At 46.2% G+C, this 21,462-nt stretch overlaps 1 protein-coding gene across 1 annotated transcript in view; it reads right to left on the reverse strand.

The window, feature by feature from the left end:
* Positions 1-20,679, reverse strand: part of LOC144827991 (TSC22 domain family protein 1-like) — a 125,320-nt gene extending 104,641 nt beyond the window's left edge. Inside the window, 1 exon segment of the mRNA XM_078686139.1 lies at positions 20,529-20,679. Within this exon segment, the coding sequence (XP_078542265.1) occupies positions 20,529-20,679 (151 nt within the window).
* Positions 20,680-21,462: the final 783 nt, after the last annotated feature.

Below are 21,462 nucleotides of genomic sequence, written 5' to 3' on the forward strand. Positions count from 1 at the left end.
CACATAGGACTTTAAGTTGTAATGCTGCCTCTGACCTTTTTTTAATAGGTGGTATTGTCAGCTGAGGGATCTTCCAGATATAGTCCTCTTCCACTGTAAGGTCCATATCATAGCTGTCTAGGGGTTCAAAGCAACAATTAAAATCTCCTGCAACAATAATGTTACCTTTTGGGCGATATCGCTCAAGTAGAATACCTAGCTGATCAACAGCTTCAGTGGGTTTACCACCTGGAAGTCCCCTGGAGTAGATATTAAAAACAAAAAGGTCCTTATAATCTGGTCATTTAAGTCTAATTAGCAGAATATCTGGGCTATTTGTAACTAGCTGAGTAACGGAATATCTACTGTCCTGTTTAACCCATGTCAACAATCCTCCCTTCGGTCTCCCCCGTAAGCCAGGAATAGCTGGAATATAAAAATGTAAGTATCCTTGCTTGAATTCCGGGGTTACCTGCCATGTTTCCTGAAGGAGGATTATATCCTTATTATCCAGAAAGGCTAGCCAGTCCAGGGATGTTACCTTGCTTCTCTACCCTGCCACATTCCATGACAACAAGGTGGATTGGGCGAGAGACTTAATGCTATCAGATTTAATGCTGTCAGACTTAGTGCTGTCGGATTTAGTGCTGGGGTCAACGCTAGCCCTGCCCTCTTTAGGTAGTATACCCCCGCATAGACTAATAACTAATGCCTCCGGGTTTAAATCAGTTTTATTTTTTGCTGTGTTGTCAGCCATACAATCAAGTAGTTGATTAGGGGCATTTATCCCTTCCAAATCCACTAAGATAGTACATTTGCCCATGATGTTAGTCTGGGGCATGGGAAAGTGACCTGTAATGGCAGTACTCTGAGCTATAGTGTCACCCATTCCATAGACCTCAGGTAATCTAGTGCATGCCGTATTGCGATCCTTTGTAAGTCAGTCGCAGTCATTTAGGCCTGACAGGATCCCAAACCTATTCCCCAGGCTAATCCCCCATTCATTAGCTGGAGCACCCACACCCCCACCCCACCTATTCATCATGGTGTCCCACCTTGGCCCTGGAGTCTTAGGATAGGTCACGTTTTGCTGCTCACCATAGAAGAATTTTAAGGTGAGGGGGACAACAGTGCCGCTCCTACGTTGTGGGGGGAGTATATTTGACAAAACACTAGGAAGCACAGCCGAATTAGAAAAGTTCACCACTACGCAGTCTCCTTTGAACTTTTTCGGTCTGTTCCCTATCCAGGCTACCCTCCTAGCTGTCCTGATCTCCCCTGCTAACTGCTGTTTCCCTCCTGGAGCCATCTGCATGTTACCTGCCAGCCAGTGCAACGCCTTACTAGAGAGAGATGTTGGCGATTCTAACTGCCCAGGTGCCAAAGGTGCAACATTTGCCAGTACCAGCACCAAAGGTGAAGCTTCTACTATGAATTGGGCAGAATCTGTCTCCTGGCATGGTGCAGGTGGTACGATTGATGTTAGCAAAACATCCTCTCTTACGTCTGGGTGATTATCTATATTTGCTGGTGCCTGACCAGGGGGGATGGTTGCTGTCTTACTCCTCTCTACCACTGCCACACTCACGACATTCTCCCCAGATGTACCTACCAGGTTTGAAACTAGAGTTGCTATGTTACCAACCTCCCCCACAACCTTATTCTGAATCCCGCCCAATTTTTTAACCTCAGCAGTGAGCTTATCAATTTTGGCCACCATTGGTTTGATAATAGCTTTAATTCTGCACTCAATCATATCAGCTATCCTAGAAAATAGCTCATCATCCATGATATGCTTTACACTGTCGTCCCCAACATCCATACTCTTATCCTTAGCTTTTCGTAGCGGTGAGGCCTTTTTCCTCCTCAACCCTGACGGTAACCCGCCACGCTTTGGCTGGATCTTCCTACATGTTCTGACTGCCCTAGTTTCCTGTTCTGGGGAGGAAAGATCATCTTCTACAACATGGGCATGTGTATCAAGGTCAGAGTCGGCATCACTTTCCGGGTCAGTTACCGGGTTAATTTCTGGATTAACCGCTATAGGTGCGCTATGATCATGCTTGCCACTGACAAGAAGATCGATCTCAGGAGCGTCACTAGTAGCAGCCGGCAGTGATGGATCTGCCAATGGGGATGATGGGGATGGACTCAGGGGGGGAAAACTGGGAATTGACTTAATCCTAGTGACTGTCGCCTTTCGCTATTAATTTTAGTTACCACCTGGACCAAATAATTATCCATCGTATTGGACGTGATTGGAGCTATTTTTTTCGGCATACTACAGGATTGCAGGTTAATACTCAGACAAATCCTAGCAGTTTATAACATAAATAGGCTGTACTCAAACTAAGAACAGAGAGCATCAATAATAACAATCGTCTGTAGGATTTAATAAAGTAAGGAAATATAGTCTTACTACAGGGAAATGCCTCGATCTTAGCAGGGGCAGAGTGTTCGGCCCAGTCCAGTCGCGGCCAGTCTCGGACTGTCTAAGACTGTCCGCCCTTTGTCCGGGCTTCGTCCGGGCGCCCCACGTAGCGGGGGAGCCCGAGCTTTTAAGTGTCTCCGGGCGCCTTGGATGACGTACTCAGGTGGCGCCGCCGCAGGGGTCGGTGGATAGCCGAGTCCTCCACTCGGCGGCCGCTGGGGATGGTACACGCGGCAGCGGGAGGACTCGGGCAGGCAGGCAGGCAGAAGGACGAGTCCAATGTCAGGGTGAGTAACGGGGCTCTGGATGTACCCCCAATATCCTTTCAAGCAATTAGCAACTCTCTGCCGGGGGAGCCCGAGCTTTTAAGCGCCTCCGGGCGCCTTGGATGACGTACTCAGGTGGCGCCGCCGCAGGGGTCGGTGGATAACCGAGTCCTCCACTCGGCGGCCGCTGGGGATGGTACACGCGGCAGCGGGAGGACTCGGGCAGGCAGGCAGAAGGACGAGTTCAATGTCAGGGTGAGTAACGGGGCTCTGGATGTACCCCCAATATCCTTTCAAGCAATTAGCAACTCTCTGCCGGGGGAGCCCGAGCTTTTAAGCGCCTCCGGGCGCCTTGGATGACGTACTCAGGTGGCGCCGCCGCAGGGGTCGTGGATAACTGAGTCCTCCACTCGGCGGCCGCTGGGGATGGTACACGCAGCAGTGTACCCCCAATATCCTTTCAAGCAATAGAGTTTCATATTTACACATTGTGCCGTTTCTGAAACAAGAGCACTAGGACTAACATGTCTTCTATGGTATCAGGAGTAATGATTGTGAATTTGTAATGGGGTTACTGGGTTCCACATACATGTCATTGTATTCTGTATTCCTGAATCAGAGCATTTATTGCAATTTGAATTAACAAAACAGCTTAATAACTAAGAAAGTTTAGTTTTAGATCCTTAACTATCACTAACCAGCTAAATGCCATGATTATTGTGAAATCGTTTAATAAGAGAACAAGCTTCAGAAGGCTGTCCTCTTCTTTTGTCAAGAAGTGAGGGAAGACCCTACTGCTGACTAAAGCAAGGTCAGAAGAATCACAGAGGACTCCTTTCAGATGTTATTTATTTATTTGAAAAGTTTTATAAAGTGCATATAAGAACCTTATGGGTATCAGAGCGCTGTACAGATGTGGCGAAAGCACGAATAAAACCTAGCACAATGTTACAAATGGTGTAGTTAAGTCCACACAACGTCAAAGGGGAGAAACAATCATGGTATGGAGTTGGAGAGATGGTCCGATCCAAACATTATCAGAATTGCCCTAGAGCAAGATGCCCATTTAACAGGCAAGCATACAATAAATCGAAACAACGGTGTAAAATAAGAGTCAAATTTGTAAACAGAGCATGAGAACAAGTTGATGCTGTTAATGATCACTCAAGAATAGCAGTTTGACCTGTTTCTTGAAAGATACCGTGGAAGGATTGGATCTGATCTCAGGAGGTAGAGCGTTCCAAATTCTTGGAGCAAAAAAGGTGAAGGCCCGATTGTACGATCTTTTCTTTTTAAATTTGGGAGGTTTCAAAAGTAGGGTGGCAGTACTTCTTAAGTTCCGACAAGAGCCCGATAGTTCAAGCTTATTTGCCAAGTATACCGGGGTGTTGTAATGTATGGCTTTATGCGTCAAGCAAGCTATCTTGAAACGTATCCTGGCTTCGAGAGATAGCCAATTTAGTTGCAAAAGGACGGGAGAGATGTGGTCATGCTCTCTAGAGCCAGTGATGAGCCGGGGTGATTTGTTTAGAGTAGCTCTGAGTGGGGCCAAGCTACCTTTGGGAAGCCCAGCAAGGGTCACCAAACCATATTCCAGACGAGAGATAACCAGGGATTGTACAGCAGGCCTGATGTTCTTCAGGAGGCAGGAAATGTATAATTTTCTTAAGAGTGTTGAGTGGAAAGTTGGCTTCCCTAATAGTTGCACTGATGTGCGCTTGCATATTGAGGTATTTGTCCAACCATATGAGGGGTGCAGTTAAGAGTAGTGAATTGTTTAAGCCAGACCAGGGTAGGTTCAGGGTGTTTGGGTGGAGCAATCAGAAGGAATTCAGTTTTGAGAGTATTTAACAGGAGATGATTCTGGGCTAACCATTGTTGAGTTTGTGAGAGAGCATCATTTAGCGTTTTTATGTCTTCGACAGATCTTCAAGTACAGTTGTGTGTCATCCGCATACATGTGATACTGAATGCTAGAGTGGTTCAGAATGACGGTAAGTGGTTCCATAAAAAGGTTGAAATGAGTGGGTGAGTGCGAATCCTTGCGGAATTTCAATCGTAACAGGGGCACTGGTCCTTTGTGAACGGTTATGTAAGAAAGAGGAAAACCAATTTAGGACCGGGCCCGTGAGACGCATCCTATGCTGAAGAAGAGCAATCAAGTTTTTATGTTTGATGGTATCAAATGCTGACGACAGGTCAAGAAGGATCAGGAGACAAGGGACATTTTGATCAAGGGATCTCAAGGCGTCATCCACAATGTGCGTTAGTGCTCTTTCAGTACTGTGCCCTGCTCTGAAACACGACTGGTAGAGGTCAAGGAGTTGACATTTCTCGATGTGGTTGCTTAACTGCGAGCAGTTTAGCTAGAGTCATGATGCTGGTGATAGGTCGGAAGTTGTTAGGATCAAATAAATCAGAATTGGGCTTCTTAGGGATGGGAGTATCTTGCCCCGTCTTGAGGCAATCAGGGATCCTTCCCTGTAAGAGAGATTCATGAATGATGAGGGAGAATGGCCGAATTTAGATCTTTAAAAAAACGTAGCGGGTAGTGGATCACTGAAATGGTTGGAAGGTTTAAGGGATGCCATGTAGTGGAGCAGCTCCGTGACATCTGGAAGGAGAAAGGAATTCCAAGAGGCGTTGTTTTTGAGAGAACAACCAATGGGTAAGAACACTGCCGAAGGTTCCGCACACTCAACTGATGCTGCAGTGGGGATCAGAGATCGCAAAATGGGCGTGCCAGGAAGCGGGTCCAGTTCAATTTTCTTAGTTTTTTTCAGCGAAGTGCACTAAGAAGTCCTTCCCATTAGGAAGAAGGACAAGGGAGTCGAGATAGAGTTGGAAGCTTGGTTAGCTTATTGCTTGATGATTTCAAAGAGCTTATTGGGTCTATTCTTAGCACAATCCAGCTACGCCCCGAGTTGTTCTGTTTTAGCAATGCGGATGTGTTTGTTGTAGGTACTTCTCACCTTTCTTAGCTGAATGACGCTTGTGGAGGAGGGTGTGTTTCTCCAACGCCCAAATGATTTAGGGCACCTTTAAACCAAGGTTTGGACTGTGTGACTGGAATCCTTTTGAGTTGCTTTGGTGCAATAGTTTCAAGCCATGGTGTTAATGTAGTGATCAGAAAGATGGTCAATGTTGGTCGTGTTAGCAGGGGGCTGAAGCCTATTTTTGGTGATGGATGTTAGAGCATTGATGTTGATGTCACTCAAATTTGGAGACAGTTGTTTAGCTTTAATAGTTTGGCACTGTCTGCACAAGACCTTTTCCAATATGCGGAAGGAAATTTGATGATGATCCGACCAGTCACAGGGTAAGATGTCACCCACGTATGTGCTATTGTCTTTGGCAGTGATGAGGTCGAGAGTGGCGCCCTTGTTGTGGGTAGGTCCCTTACAGACCTGTGAGAAGTTCAGACCAGAGGAAAGCCTTAAAGGAGCAAACTAAAGGATCATTTGTGTCATTCCAATAGAGGTTAAAGTCTCCAAGGAAGATATGGTTGAGTTGGTCCAAACTTGAGCTAAGGACCTCCATGATTTGTTCTATGAAGATCAGATTATCACCCGGTGGATGGTAAATCGAGTGAAGCACAGGCAATCTTGCCCTTATTCCAAATTTCGATGACTAGTTGCTCACAAGAAGACAGCAAAGCACATTGAGTTTACTTTATAGTGAGGCTGGTGCAATGAAAGCATGCAAAGCCCCCCCCCCTCCCGTTTTAACAAGTAGATCTTGTCTGATAATGGCGTAATCGGGAGGGATTAAGATGTCGAGGACAGGGGATGAGGCATCATTGAGGCAGGTTTCAGTGAGAATCAGAAAGTCCAAGTCTTGCGAAATGATGAGTTCCGAAATATCCGCTGCATGTTTCACTGCTGATCTGCAGTTGAGTTGCATCGATTTGATATGCTGGTTGGTAGTGATCACTTCATGATGCGAGGTACTTATTTGAAGTAGGTTTTCCTTGTTAACCGACACTAGGTTCCCTGTCAGGGTCCGAGGTAATAGTAGGGATGTTGATAGTAGAGCTAGAGGAGAAGAGAATCCTATTGTCACTGTACGAGAATAAAAGAGGGAGATTGTCCTCCTCCGACAGCTGAGGCTGGAATCTATAGGGCCTTGAATGGTGGTTAGACCACCAGCTGGAGCTAACAGGTGAGTGGATAGAGACTTCATTGTCACCAGCATAGAACATTTTCCATGGCTAGTGTTCATTGGTCCACTGGGAGGGGTGTGTATTCCAGAGCTTCTCTATCTTCATGGAGAACTGTAGAAGGGTCTGCAGGATCTCTTTAACAGCAGGGAGATCCTGCTTGAGGTCAGCAATCTTCTCATCAAGGCAAAGGCGGATAGTGCACACCTCAGCTGACCCCAAATGAGACAATGGGTCTGACCCCACTGTGGGAGGATTATTAGAGGGTAGTAAGTCCTGTACCACAGCTACAGGGAAAGATAGAATCCCGCTTGTTAATGATCTCGACATCCCTCCAGCACCTCTCGCCCACGTCGCACTACTGCACAACCTCAACATCATCTCCTACGCCGACGACACCCAGCTGATCATATCCCACACCGAAGACCCCCACACCGCCAAAGCCAACCTCCACAGAGGAATGAAGGCCGTCGCTGACTGGATGAAGGACAGCAGACTGAAGCGGAATTCAGACAAGACGGAGGTCCTCATCCTCGGACCCAACCAATCAGCCTGGGACGACTCCTGGTGGCCCACATAGCTAGGCACAGCCCCGGAACCCACCGACCACGCACGCAACCTGGGGTTCATCCTCGACTCCACCCTCTCCATGACCAAGCAAGTCAACGCCGTCTCCGCGTCCTGCTTCAACACCCTCCGGATGCTCCGCAGGATCTTCAAATGGATCACTCCCGACACGAGAAAAACCGTCACCCAGGCCCTCATCACCAGCAGACTCGACTACGAGAACGCTCTCTTCTCAGGAACAACAACCAAGCTCCTGAGACGACTACAACGAATCCAGAACCCCTCGGCACGACTGATCCTCGACGTCCCCCGACGCAGCCACATCACACCCCACCTGAGAGGCCTCCACTGGCTCCCCGTCAACAAAAAGAATCACCTTCAAACTCCTCACCCACGCACACAAGGCACTACACAACACCGGACCAACATACCTCAACAACCGACTCAGCTTCCACACCCCCACCCGCAACCTCCGCTCTGCCACCCTCGCCCTCGCCACAGTTCCTCGTATCTGGAAAACCACCGCCGGCGGCAGATCCTTCTCCTACCTTGCCGCCAAGATCTGGAACGCTCTCCCTACCAGCCTACGACAGACCCAGGACCTGCTGGCCTTCAGAAGACTTCTCAAGACCTGGCTCTTCGGTCAGTAGCAGCCCCCCCCCCCAGCGCCTTGAGACCCTCACGGGTATGTAGCGCGCTCTACAAATGCATTGATTGATTGATTGATTGATTGAAGGATTAGCCTGGCAAGCCTTAAGAGTAGGTGCACAGGGGAGCGGAGTAGATCCTGGATTGGGATTAGTAATGGGTAAGGTGGATTTAACAGAGGCGATAGGAGATGCACAGTAGGAAGAGGAGGGAGTGTGTGGAATAAGAGGTGACAGACTGGAGATAGAATCCCGCTTGTTAAAGGTCTCGACAAACCTACAGAAAGAAGAATTGGCCTGAAGGGGTTTAAGATTAGGTGCACAGGGGAGCCAAGCAGATCCTGGATTGGGATTAGAAATGGGCAAGGTGGATTTAACAGAGTTGTTAGAAGATGCACAGTAGGAAGAGGAGGGAGTGTGGGGGTTACCAGGCGACGGACTGGGGAAAGCAGCTAGGCCCAAGGCCCTTGAGTCGGTATCAGTTGGGCCTAGGGGTAGAATAGCAGGGTTAACATGGATGTTTGTGCTGGTGTAGTGCCCAATCCTGCTGTTGTTGGAGATCACGGAGCGAACAGTGGGTGGTGCAGGTGACATGAGATTTGAGAGGAGGAGAGATATTAGGGACAGTAACTTGGTGGAAGGCACTCGAGTAGGAAATATCATAGTCCAAGTGAGGAATAACAGGGTTGTCCGGGATAGGGCCATGAGTTATGCACACATCCTCCGTGGTGTTGGAAAGAATAGAAAAAGATGGGAATGCATAATTGGGGGAAGAAAAGGCGTAAGGCACAGCTGGTGCAGATAATGTGGCAGACAGCTAAAATGTAGAGTGGCCGGGTTGGAGTTATTAAGCGTGTTCTTAATCCTCAGAAAGATTGAGTCAAAGCGCTTGAGGTTCAGGTCAGATGCTTGAATGAGGATGTTCCCATTATTATACAGGGAAATGGTCAAGTCTGCTTTAAGGGCAGGTGAGGGTAGTGTGGTTAAACAGAAACCGAGTGGTATTTTGGTCAGTTGTTTGGATCGAAGCTCAGAAGTTAGAGACCGTCTCCACTGGGCTCTTCTGTTAGTGTAGAAAATGAAGTCTATCACCACAGTGCCCTTAGCAGAAATATATGTATCAGAGATAAGCATCTCAGGACATCGTTTGAGGAGATTGTGTTTGAAGGTCTTTTTCGCATTCTTAAACAAGTTAGAGGGGTAGATAATCTTAAAAGAATTCAGACGTACTTGAGCAAGGTGGTCAGAGGAGCAAGAGGTGTGTTGGGCCAAGATGAGGGTAGCGAACAGAAAGAGGAGGTAAATAGACCAGTTTAGAGAACAATTAGAGATAGAGGATGTAAGGAAGACCAATTAGAGGGGAGCACTTAGAAATGGAGGAGGAAGAGTAGTCAAATCAAAGAAGAGCACTTTAAAGTGAGCAGAGAGTTAGAAAAGCAGGATTCACGTCCCGCTAAAACTGAGTATTAGGAAGACGTTCTAGACACTAGTAGCAAGGCTGCAAACAGAATGAAGTTACAGTGTCGATTACAGGTTGCTCTAAACCCTACCTCTAAACCCTACCTCTGAAATTAGGTAAGAATTAATGAAGAGGAAAATAAAAAGTTCAAAATTGCTTCCAGAAGCCTAAGCAAAGAAAGAACCAGCAAGGCCTCATTTTTCTACGCAACAGAGATGTGGTCCAAGGGCATGGTCTCTACACTATGTGGTCTAAAATGGGCATTAAGAATACTGCAAGATCTAGGTTATACAAGTGTAACCAATAAAAGTGGTGCATGTTACGCAACTACAGTAAAAACCATGGAAAATGAGTTACAGTACTACAAACAATGTAGCAAACACTAGTTACCAGATATAAGAGTCGTCCAGCTTAAGGTCCAGCCTTCCCAAGGTGGACACAAGAAATCCACTAAGTCACACCAAAGTGCAATGAATTAGAGCACGATGGGTAAGGTACAAGCCAAGTTTGAGTTATGACGGTAGCCAGACTTACTTTAAGTCTTTTGTTGACATCATACTGTGGTGAAAGGTAGCATTAGTTAACTTACAAGCAGCTACAGACTGGTGCATAGGTGCCATCTCATAGGTTTCTGATCTAACATAAATGCCTTACACATTTGAACATGCCTATAAAGGACAGAAAAGGTTTCACTTGTCTCCCTGTAGAACACTAAAAGACTGCCTTTACTTCAGCTTGAGTCTCTGGACTGGACTGAGATCTGTTACTGGGGCTACACAAACTAGCTTCCTGCTTTGACTCTCAGACACTGTGAAATAACTGATCTGCTGTAGTGCTTGCAAAGTGCTCGAACTTGGAATTTCATTCTTGGTGGCTGTGTGGTTCTAGAGACCAAGAAGAAGACAACGCCCTCAGGACAGTTCATGGAATATTGACACTGTAGTAGCTGGGAAGGAGTAGGGAACAAGATCCAGTCTGAGGAGATCCTCCACAAGAAGTGCCCAGTGGTTCTGAGATTCTTAAACCAAATCTTGAAGAGTTTTTGAAATTCATCAAGGTAGCACTGCAGCTACCACCCAAGTAGCTTACGTTTTACTTTTGCAGAAAACACAGAGTTCCCGTGAGACATTATATTCTCTTGAATTTATATTGGATTCCTCTATAACGTTACATCCTTTATATCACAAACTCCTATGAAGCAATCACAGATAAACGAATTAGTTCAGAAAATGGCATAACTTTGTAGTTCACTGATTGCGCATACATTCACTCAAACAGTCCTGCTACTCATCAGCTGCACCACTCAATTGAACATCTTTGTCAAGAAGTAGAATCTGCACATGTTGAAGATTTTTATGCATTCATATTTTTGCGCCTCATTAACAACGTGCAGAATGTAGTTTTGCCCTCGATTATACATATACACACAGATATTGTGCTATTACTTTTGATACATATTTCCCATCACATGTAGTAGTGTGTTTTCCAGAGCCTTGTTAACTAGGCCTCATTTTAGGCCTGGCAGCCATGTTATCCAAAATGGATGTCTTCCTGTCTTTCCCATGCACTGCTCCTAGTTACTGCAGCACATGGTTAAGCAGAGTCATATTTGCTTTTTTCTACTTGCATTATTCTTGCAGTTCTCAAAGCAATCTTCCTTGCTTGGGCACAAAACTGTATCTTATGTCATGGTGCTTCCATTAGCTCACTGTATCCTAGTCATTCATAGTAGTTTGCTGTTGTTCATGTATCTAGTGCATTCAACCATCTCCGGATGACATTAGCATGTAGTGGGCAGAATCAATATTTATGTAGAGGAATTGTACTTGGGTGCTAAGGCAATATGACGTTTAATAAAGCTGTGTTCTGATTTGCTGAGTGTGTAACACTTTGGTCATAACACTGTGATTCTACCGTTTTAGGGAATTAATGTGTGAAATGATTGTATATAAACTCTTGAATTTAGGGGTGAGCCAGAAGTTGCCCAAAAACTTTTGGATTCTACTAGGAATACTGTCCGTTTCTCTTTTCATTTTACTGTCCTTTGGGACTTCGAGTAATTTTGATTTTGCACTTCTCTTTAAATCTCCATTTTGCAGGGAGCCTTTATGGCAATTATTTTGTACTGAATCTTGTGAATCTAGTAATAAATTCCTTATATTTTTTTCGCTGGACTAGAACTCATTTATTTGAGTGAACCCTTTACTTGATTGCATTCCTGAAATTTTGACACACTGCTTGTTGAAAAGAAAGGTTTAACATCGACTCTGATTCATCAATCCGTGGGTGTTTTGCGAAGGTAAATATTTGGTTTGCAAGAATTGCGGGGGACCCTGCACCGACACACACACACCGACACACACACACACCGACACACACCGACACACACCGACACACACACACCGACACACACACACACACACACACACACACACACACACACACACACACACACACACACACACACACACACACACACACACACACACACACACACACACACACACACACACACACACACACACACACACACACACACACACACAAATAAATTATTTTATTCTAGACATATGTTAATTGATTCTTAACCAACTTACTTGGCCTAATTTTCTGCTACTTTATTTGTTTAGAACTGAACCATCTCATTTATCACTTTTAGTTTTATAACTAATGCGTCATATTCAGGTTTGCCTATATTTGTTTTGTTATTCCCTGATGTTGTATCGCTATAATGCTCTTTGCGCTGTCTCTTTACCTATGAATTAACTTTGCATTTTTTAATTTTTTTGACTAGCTACAGATATAAAACCCACTGACACATAAATGTAATTGTTTAACATCAGCTACAATGTCACCATCTGCAACTTATTCTCTAGAAATAATTTCACCCCCCCCCCCAAAAAAGAGTTTAGGGAGTTAACAGAGAATTGCACCATAATATTTTCCTTCTAGGTATTAGAAACACACACAACTGGGGAGCGCGAGTGGTGCCAAACAAGATGGCTGCCTAACCCGAAGCTCCGTATAGTGGTGGGAAATGCTGCAGTGATTTTCGCGGTCACAGCATAAATTTCTAATTGAAACGGAGGGTTTCATGCGTTGGAAGTGCCCCTAAGTGGTCTTCTTCCGTTGTTATGGCTTTTTCCCATGAAATTACTTCAAAACGACTGCAGCTCTTCTATGGCCACCATTTTGAATTAGTCTGTGATGGAATTCTTTCCTTTCTCCTCAGGTGCAATGCTTATGTAATGACTTTCACCACAATATTATATAGTGCCTGTTCTTTCATGCGTAACCAGTCTTTTTCTAGACTAGGAGAGGATTTACTATTTTAGTAAAGTCTATTGTGTAGCCACGTTCTGGAATTTTCTTCATAGACTGCAGGGTGTTTGCTGGTGATTTCTCTCACTTCAACTGAGTTTCTCCTTCCTTTGCTTTATGAGTAGGAGTAAGAAGTTGCTACTTACTAATAAGAGATACACTGCTCACGCTCCTGTGTCTGATTCCTCTCATACTGATTCTGCACTTCACGAAAATAGCAAAATGGCGCAATCTGGATCTTCAAAGTCGACGGTTTCGCCAACATCTTCAATCAAAATGCAGACTCCAGCCTCTGCCAACAAACGTCTTAAACAAGACCCTCCTTCTCCACCAAAGTCTGATCCTCTGGTATCTCTGGACATTATTTAAGAGGACATTCGTGCATTGCGTCCATTTATGGAGGAAACCAATTCCCGCTTGCAATTTTTGGATACTAAATGGTCGTCGATTGAATCTCGTATTGACATAGTGGAACAACATGTTGATGACCTACAGAATGTATCCACCAAATTGGTTGCCTTAGAGATCTTGGAAATAGAAATAGACGCAATAATCTCAGTTTATATGGTCTTCCAGAGGGTTTGGAGGGTAGTGATCCCGTCCATTTCTTCAGCAACTTTCTCATAAAGCTTCTTGGCCTTCCTGCATCTACAACTCTGAATATTCAACAAGCTCACAAGCTGGGTCCCCGCTTGTCTTCTTCATCCGCTCCTTCGAAACCACGGGGTGTGATTTTTTTATTTCTGAAATTCACAGACCTGTTACAAGTTTTAAATGCAGCTAAATGTAAAAAACAGCTTGCTTGGTCGGGCGCTAAATTATTTTTTTCCCAGGATCTTTCTTCATCAACAGCTACACAACAGAAAGAATTCCTAGATCTTCGTCCAGCTTTACGTACGCTTGGAGCACGTTATGGACTATTCCACCCATGTTTGTTTAAGGTTACTTTCTAAAACAACACTTCTATCTTTCATGAGCCGGCAGACCTGAAGAAATTTATTCAGTCGCACGCCACAACATCTATGGAAACTTCTGGTCCTCTTTCTTCTACGTCTTCCATACCGTGACTTTCTTCTTTTTCATTACAGACATGTTTTGATCCGCTTTGACTTACCTAATGTTTTTCCTTGCAGGATATTAAAAATTGTCTTATAACATGTTATTCTTATTTTTTCTCCCCTCGTATCTCTCTCTGCAGGTTTTCTTTTTGACATGTCTTTTTATCCGTTTCCTACTCGTCTCATATGATTCCCCCGTTGTGATGCTTCCTCCCTGGTTGGTTGTGTCGTCTTCTTCTCTGTGTCGCCACTCCTCGTATATCTCTTCTTGTCTTTCCTCAGAAGGTACTATTACAGTCATCAGTCCTTTTTTATATTCATTTACATTCTTATTTTTTATCAATTGATGACATGGACTTTCTTTTCTTAATGTCCTTTCTACTACCCTCTTCTTTTTCCCACCTTTTTTCTAAATTCCCTTTCTTTCTATAACCCTCTCCCCTTTTTTCATTGTTTAATTTTCTCATGGTTATTATTGTTGATCGCATTACTTCATATATCTCTCAATGTATATACGTTCAGGGTTATATCTTGGAATATGAAAGGTTTTATTAATCACATAAAGAGGCAGAGAATATTATCTCACTTAGCCTCCTATAATCCTGACTTAGTGCTCTTACAAAAAACCCATTTGACAGAAGTGGAGGCTTTGAAGCTTAAACAAAGTTGGGTTGGCTCAGTTCTTGTTTCTTCTATCTTTAATAAGAAAAATGGAGTAATCATTCTAGTTCAGAAAATGTTGAAGTGTTCTGTTATTTCTCAAGAAACAGATTCGGAAGGTAGATGGATAGTAGTTAAGTTACTTGTTGATAATATATCTTTGACAGTATTTAATGTTTATGGTCCTACCCAACCGGACTACTCTTTCTGGCCCAATATTACAAAAAAAATGCATTCAATATAAAGATTATTTTTTTATTTTAGGAGCTGACTGCAATCAGATTATAGACCTTTTTATTGACCGCCAGTTCCAGGTCAGTTTCATCCCTCAGAAACAATTTCATAAAACAATTTCTCAGTTACACCATGTTGATGCCTGGCGTTTAGGTAACCCATATATAGCAGAATTTTCTTTTTTCTCCCCCCCTCATGGTTCCCTTACTCGATTAGACTACATTTTCCTCTTCAAACCTTTATCCCAGAATCTTATTTCCTCCTCAATTGAACCTATTGTAACTTCTGATCATGACCTGGTTGTTACAGATTTTAACTTATTCGTACCGCAACCCAGATCTTCCAGATGGAGGTTTAATCATTTCCTTGGACATGATCCTCATTTTTCTTCTTCCTTTATTTCTTTTGCTGAGGAATTTTTCTCCCTGAATGCAGATTTGAATTCTTTCCCTTCATTGATTTGGTATACATTTAAAGCTGCCGCCTGTGGCTTTATTATACATTTTGTGTCCAGAAAATAGAAAAAAACACTCAATCAATATAATAGTTTATTAGCAAGCATTAAACGTCTAGAATATCAATTCTATTTTTCCTCTTCTAGTTCACTTCCAGAGGAACTTATTCGTGCGAAGTTAAATTTTAATAAAGTAACCACAGACAATGCTTCATCTATTCTTTTACGTAGTAGTGCCTGTTATCATGGAGGACGGAATAATGTTGGTAAGCTTCTGGCTAATTACCTCAAAGCTTAAAAAGAAAGTGTATCAATAGACTCCATTCAGTCAGCGGAAGGGAAACATCTCTTTAAGGAACAGGCTATTCTAGAAGAAGTTGTGACATTTTATAAACCTGTATATACACTAGAATTTTCTACATCCACTTCTTTAATCAATTCTTACCTTGCTCAATGTACTCCCTCTTCACGTGAAAACTTGGACTTCGATGCTCTTGAATCAGGTATATCAGTTACAGTAATAGCCAAAGATTTGAATCTTCTCAAAAAAGAGAAAACTCCACGTCAAAAGTACTACTCCCAAAACTCTTGCGCCTTTTTCATCATTTTCACACTATTGATAAGGCAGAGGGTACATTTTTGGAAGCCACAATATGCTTAATCCACAAGGAAGGTCGCAACCCCAAACTTTGTAAGAATTACTGTCCTATATCTCTGGTAAATGTCGATAACAAAATCTTTGCTAAATTACTTGCCCTATGTCTCAAACCTCTGCTGCCTACTCTAATTGGACCAGAACAATGCGGCTTCGTTGAAAGACTAACATCTGATAATTCTCGTTGTTTCTTAACGTTCTTAATAAAGCTTCCACTCTTTCATATTCCTTAGCTGCAGTCTCTATCAATGCGGAAAAGGCATTTGACAGAGTTGATTGGTCCTTTTTATTTAAATCACTTCATTGGCACGGTTTTGGTCCCAAATTAATTTCTCTTATTTCCTTACTTTATACGAATTCCAGTGCTTCTGTCTTAGTTAATGGCCTTATTTCGCAATTCTTTCCATTGCAAGGAGGTGTACGTCAGGGCTGTCCCATATCCCCTCTCTTATTTGTTGAATCCATTTAACCCTTTTTATCTCGTATTCGTCAAAATGCTTCTATTTCTGGGTTTATTTATGGAGATTTATGGAGATTCTCATTTGAAAATATCAGCTTACGCAGACCTATTCCCTCTTTATTGCAAGCATTCTCAGATTTCTCTATGGTTTCTTGCTACAAAATTAATTCTGATAAGACAGAAACTCTCCCCTTTAAAAAATGTTGTTTTAAACAACATTTTGATTTGACGGGTTTCCGATGGAACAACTCCAAAATTAAATACTTAGGAATTTGGTTCAATAATTCCATTCTAGAATCGGTTAAAATCAATATGAAGGAAGCTTTTGATCGTATATCTAAACTCCTTTCCTCTTGGAATCCTCTTCTTCTTTCTTGGTGGGGTAGTTTTAACTCCATTAAGATGATGATTACCCCTATCTTGCTATACATTTTTTCAATGCTACCCATTCACATCCCTTCCATATATTTATAAAAACTTGACTCCCTTCTTTCTAAATTTGTATGGCATGATAAGAAACCTAGAATGTCCTTGACTCATCTTGGGAAACCAAAATCAATTGGAGGAGTAAAATGTCCTGACTTCAGACTCTATCATAAAGCTTTTTGTTTGAAGCAAGCATCTAAATGGCTTCTTACAGATATTTCCCCTTTAACACCTTTATGGGTTAAAGTGGAATGTGCTTTGATTGCTACTTTCTTTGTGAATGAAATTCTTGCATTTTCTGCAAAAGTACACACCACATCTCTTCCACTGTTTCGTCATACATGCGCTCTATTAAAATATATCATTATCAACCAAAGATCTCTACAAGGGAATCGTTTCTACAATCCCCTCTCTGGTGTAACCGCCTCATTACTATTAAAAATAAACCTTTAGGGGCGTGGCCAAGATGGCGACGGAGTGAGACGTCTTTTAAGTCCCTCCGGCGCCGAGCCCAGCTTAGCTTTGCCTAGCACGATTAGCGGCGTGCTCTGCGATCCCTCGTGGGCTGATTCGGCTCCCTGAAGGTGGGGGTCAGCTCCGGTGCCACGAGTGAGTCATTTGGAGGGTTGGACGAGGCCCCGGGAGCGGCGACGCCTTGAGGCCCTGTCATCCCCGACCTTGCGTACTAGAGGGGCCGGACTTCCGGTCACGGACGCAGCCGCATAGCGCGGACCCTAAGGCGGAGCTGAGGCGGTTTCGAGGTCCGTGGCCCCAGCTTTGCAGCTTTGCAGCCTGCCAGGATTGTCGGTGGGGTGCTGGAGAGGTGAGACTCTGCCGGATTCGGGGGCTGCGGCCGCCGTGTGTCCCTCAGCGATGCGGACCGGTGCGGACCGGCGGCGCGCGCCCCCTCCCTCCTCCCGCTCTTCGCCGACTGCAGCGGCGAGCCTGTGCTTTCGGGAGGCTTCCCCCCCCCATCAGCGGTGACCTCCAAGGGGGTGCGGTGGAACCCAGCATCGGGTTTGGGCCCAGTGACGGCCGCACTAGGGCCGTAGCGCCCTGAGCTCTGTGGCCTGTGCTTCCCGGCCTGGCGTCTTGGACGGGCCCGACCTTCCTGTGCAGCTGTGGAGATTGCGGGGGGCTGGTGCTGAGCTGTGCTCGGGGGAGCCTACAAACTTTGGACTGGGCTTGCCTGCTGCTGGGGGAGCAGCGTTGCGTTGGATGCTGCGAGGGGTCTCTGCTGGAGAGGGGCTTGCGGGAGTTGCAGAGCGGGAGCTTCCAACCCACCCCTGAAGGCGGAGCAGAGCTGTGAGGGTGCATGACCCCATCCCCGCCACCCTGCTTTAACCTGCTTTGACATCGGTGGCTGACTGGCGTCCGGGGGCCTCGTAGGGGATCCGCAGCGCTCCCCCACTGTGGTGGCCTCGGAAGGTTTGCGGAGCAATATTGCCACGCCGGGGGACCCGACCTACGAAGACTGGCGCACGTGACCTGGGCGCTGTACTGTGGGGTGCACCTGCAAGCTGCATCGACAAGAGGTGGCGGAACATAGGGGTGCGGCTCGCGCCATCTGTAATAGGGGGACCGTCGCCTCCAGGTTAGGTGGTGCCACGATGTCCACCGCGTCACGCAAAAGGAAGCCTGGGAAAGATGGAGTCGCGAAATCTACTCAGCAACCGGCGTCCCCTGGACCCAGCGCGTCGCCAAAGAAATCGGACGATGTGGCCCCAGCGACCAAGGCCTTTATGGCGGAGCTCTTTGCCTCCATTAAGGAAGATATATCGGAACTTCGCGCCCAGCTTGCGTCGGACCTCCGTGAAGTGCGGAGAGACGTGGACGGTATTGGAGAGAGGGTGGCGACCTTGGAGGATCACGACTTAAGTATGGCGAATGATGTCCACCAGCTGCAGCAAGACATTCGGCTTACGGAGCAAAACTTGGACCTCCAGACCCATACGGAGGACCTGGAGAACCGTTCCCGCCGGAACAACATCCGCATTCGCGCTGTACCATGGGACGGAGAAGCGGGCGATCTGAGGGGATATGTCCAGGCCCTCTTCCTGCAGGTGCTGGGTGACGATGATATCCAGGAAATCAGAATGGACAGGATACATAGGGTTGGTCTTCCAAGGAGAGGGGGGCCGCCCCTGGACATTTTAGTTTGTATCCACGATTTCCAGCTTAAAGAACGCATCCTACGGAAGGCACGGACCATCTCGTCTCTGCAATTCAGGGAGCACCGGCCGCAGCTCTATCAAGACTTGGCAGCTTCGACCCTTCAGAAGAGGCGGGAGTTCCGTCCAGTGACCGCCTTCTTCCCGGAACGAGGCATTTCTTATTCGTGGGGTCATCCATTCCGCATCATATTCAGGTGGGAGAACAGGCTGGTGCAGATTCGCTCTCTCCAGGTGGCGAAGGATCTTCTGGGTCTGGACGACGTGATCCCCTCACAGGGATCTGGCGGCTCGCCGCCGCGGAGGCGTAAGAGTTCCTCCTCCTGGCAGAGAGTGGGCCCGGATGCGGACAGCAGGCGACCTGACCGTTCGACTAGCTTACTGGAGAGGGGGGATGCTGTGGCCTCGGTGGCCTCGGCGACCTTGGCGTCTTCCCAGCAAAGCTCAGGAGCTGCATGATTTTCCAGCCGCCAGCTGGTAGGTGCCGGAGGGGCACATGACTTCAGGTACCGTGGGTTTGGTTGTACTTTTGGAGAAGACACCCCGGTCCGTGGTCTCTTGGGGTCCCTACAATGGTGCCCCGACCCCAACCCAGGAGGATTTCCACGTGCTATCATCCACCAGGACTGCTAAGTACATTTGTTTGATTTTGGTTATGATTCTGGTCTTGAGGGGGGGGGGGGGGGGGGTGTTGTTGGGGGCTTTTGCTTTTTGGGTGGGTTGTTCGACGGGGTGGTGATGACAGGAATGCGTGGGTTGTTATGCGTGCTGTTGTTGGTGTGTGGGTTGCTGAGTGCTGGAGGGACTGGGGGAGTGGGACTGATGTGCTGGCTGGTTCAAGGTGGCGGGTGGTTGTAATGATTGCAGAGCAGGTGACTTTACTTTATTTCTATGTCACTTAATATTGCTACTTGGAATGTGAAGGGCTTGAACTCACCACAAAAGCGCCAAAAAATTTGGAAATACTTGACTGACCATCAGCTGGATGTGGTGGGTCTGCAGGAAACCCACTTGGCGCGTAGAGATGAGCTCCGCCTTAGGCATAGGCACTTTCCGCTTATTTATAGAACCTCGGCTTCCACCAAACATAGGGGGGTGGCCCTTCTGTTTCGAGCGGCCCTTCATTTTCAACCAATGGGGATGCAGAGTGACAGGGAGGGCCGATGGTTGATGGTCAAGGATTGCTGCATGAGAGGATTTGTACATTTGTGGTGGTGTATACTCCTAATTCAGGGCAGAATAGTTTTCTCCAGGATCTGCTGCGAAAAATTAAGAACTTTGTTGAGGGTCATTTGATTCTTCTCGGTGACTTTAACTTGGTGTGGGACAAAACCCTGGATAGTTCAGGCACCCTTAGAGCAGACGCCAGCTCGTTCTCTTCAGCCACGCAGCGTAAGATAAGTGAAATGGGTTTGATTGATAGTTGGCGCGCACTGCACCCCCACTCCCGAGACTACACTTTTTTTTCTGCTGTCCATCGCTCCTATTCCAGGCTCGACTATATCTTTCTAAGCCAGGCCCTTCGAGGCGATGTCCGCGACTCCAGCATCTTTCCACTCTCTGTCTCGGATCACAGCTTACTGGTCCTTGGGTTGCGCTGGTCGGCGAAGGGCGACGGTTTGCGCAAATGGTATTTCCCTGCTGCCTTAATCCGGGATGACACTTCTTGCAAAGCTTTGCGAACGGCCATCCGGGATTTCTGGGCTCTAAACCCGGTCTCAGACACCTCCATCTTCACGACTTGGGATGCCTGTAAGGCTTCCCTGAGAGGCACGTGCCTCGCTCTCAACGCTAATCTTAACAAGTTGCGGAGAGCGGAACGTGAGAAGCTGGAAGCTGAATTGGCCGACCTGGAATCGGCACATAAGTTGAACCCCTCCCGGCTCACCCTTCGCCCCCTTACGGCAGTGCGGGGGAAATTGAGGGCCCACTACAACAATAGGGCGGAATTTACTCTACTACGGCTGCGCCACACCTCCTACGCGCAGAGTAACAAGGTGGGAAGACATTTAGCCCGACAACTCCGGGACAAACGAGAAAGAGAATACATTGGGAGCATGCGGGACGGAGCGGGGGATCCCCTTCATCGTGACGAGGAAAAGGCGGCCCTGTTTGGCCGCTTCTACGCTGACCTCTATAGAAGTGACGACCACGATCCTGAAACACAAAGGCGATATCTGGCAGACTTATCACTGCCTCAAGTCTCTGCTGACCGCAACGAACGCTTAACGGCCCCCTTCTCTCGGGAGGAAATTCTAGACACCATCAAAGCCCTGAAGCCTCACAAGGCGCCGGGACCTGATGGATATACCGCTCTTTTTTATCAGACCTTCTCCATCGAGATCTGTGACTACCTAGTTGATCTCTTTAATGCGATGGCCGAGTCTGGCTGCATCTCTGGCTCTATGGCCGAGGCGGTGATCTCGGTCATTCCTAAACCTGGGAAGGATCCCGCCAGTTGCTCTTCCTACCGACCGATTGCCCTTTTGAACATCGATGCGAAATTATATTCGGC

Source organism: Lissotriton helveticus, chromosome 4_1 (genome assembly GCF_964261635.1).
Source record: "Lissotriton helveticus chromosome 4_1, aLisHel1.1, whole genome shotgun sequence".
NCBI lineage: Eukaryota > Metazoa > Chordata > Amphibia > Caudata > Salamandridae > Lissotriton > Lissotriton helveticus.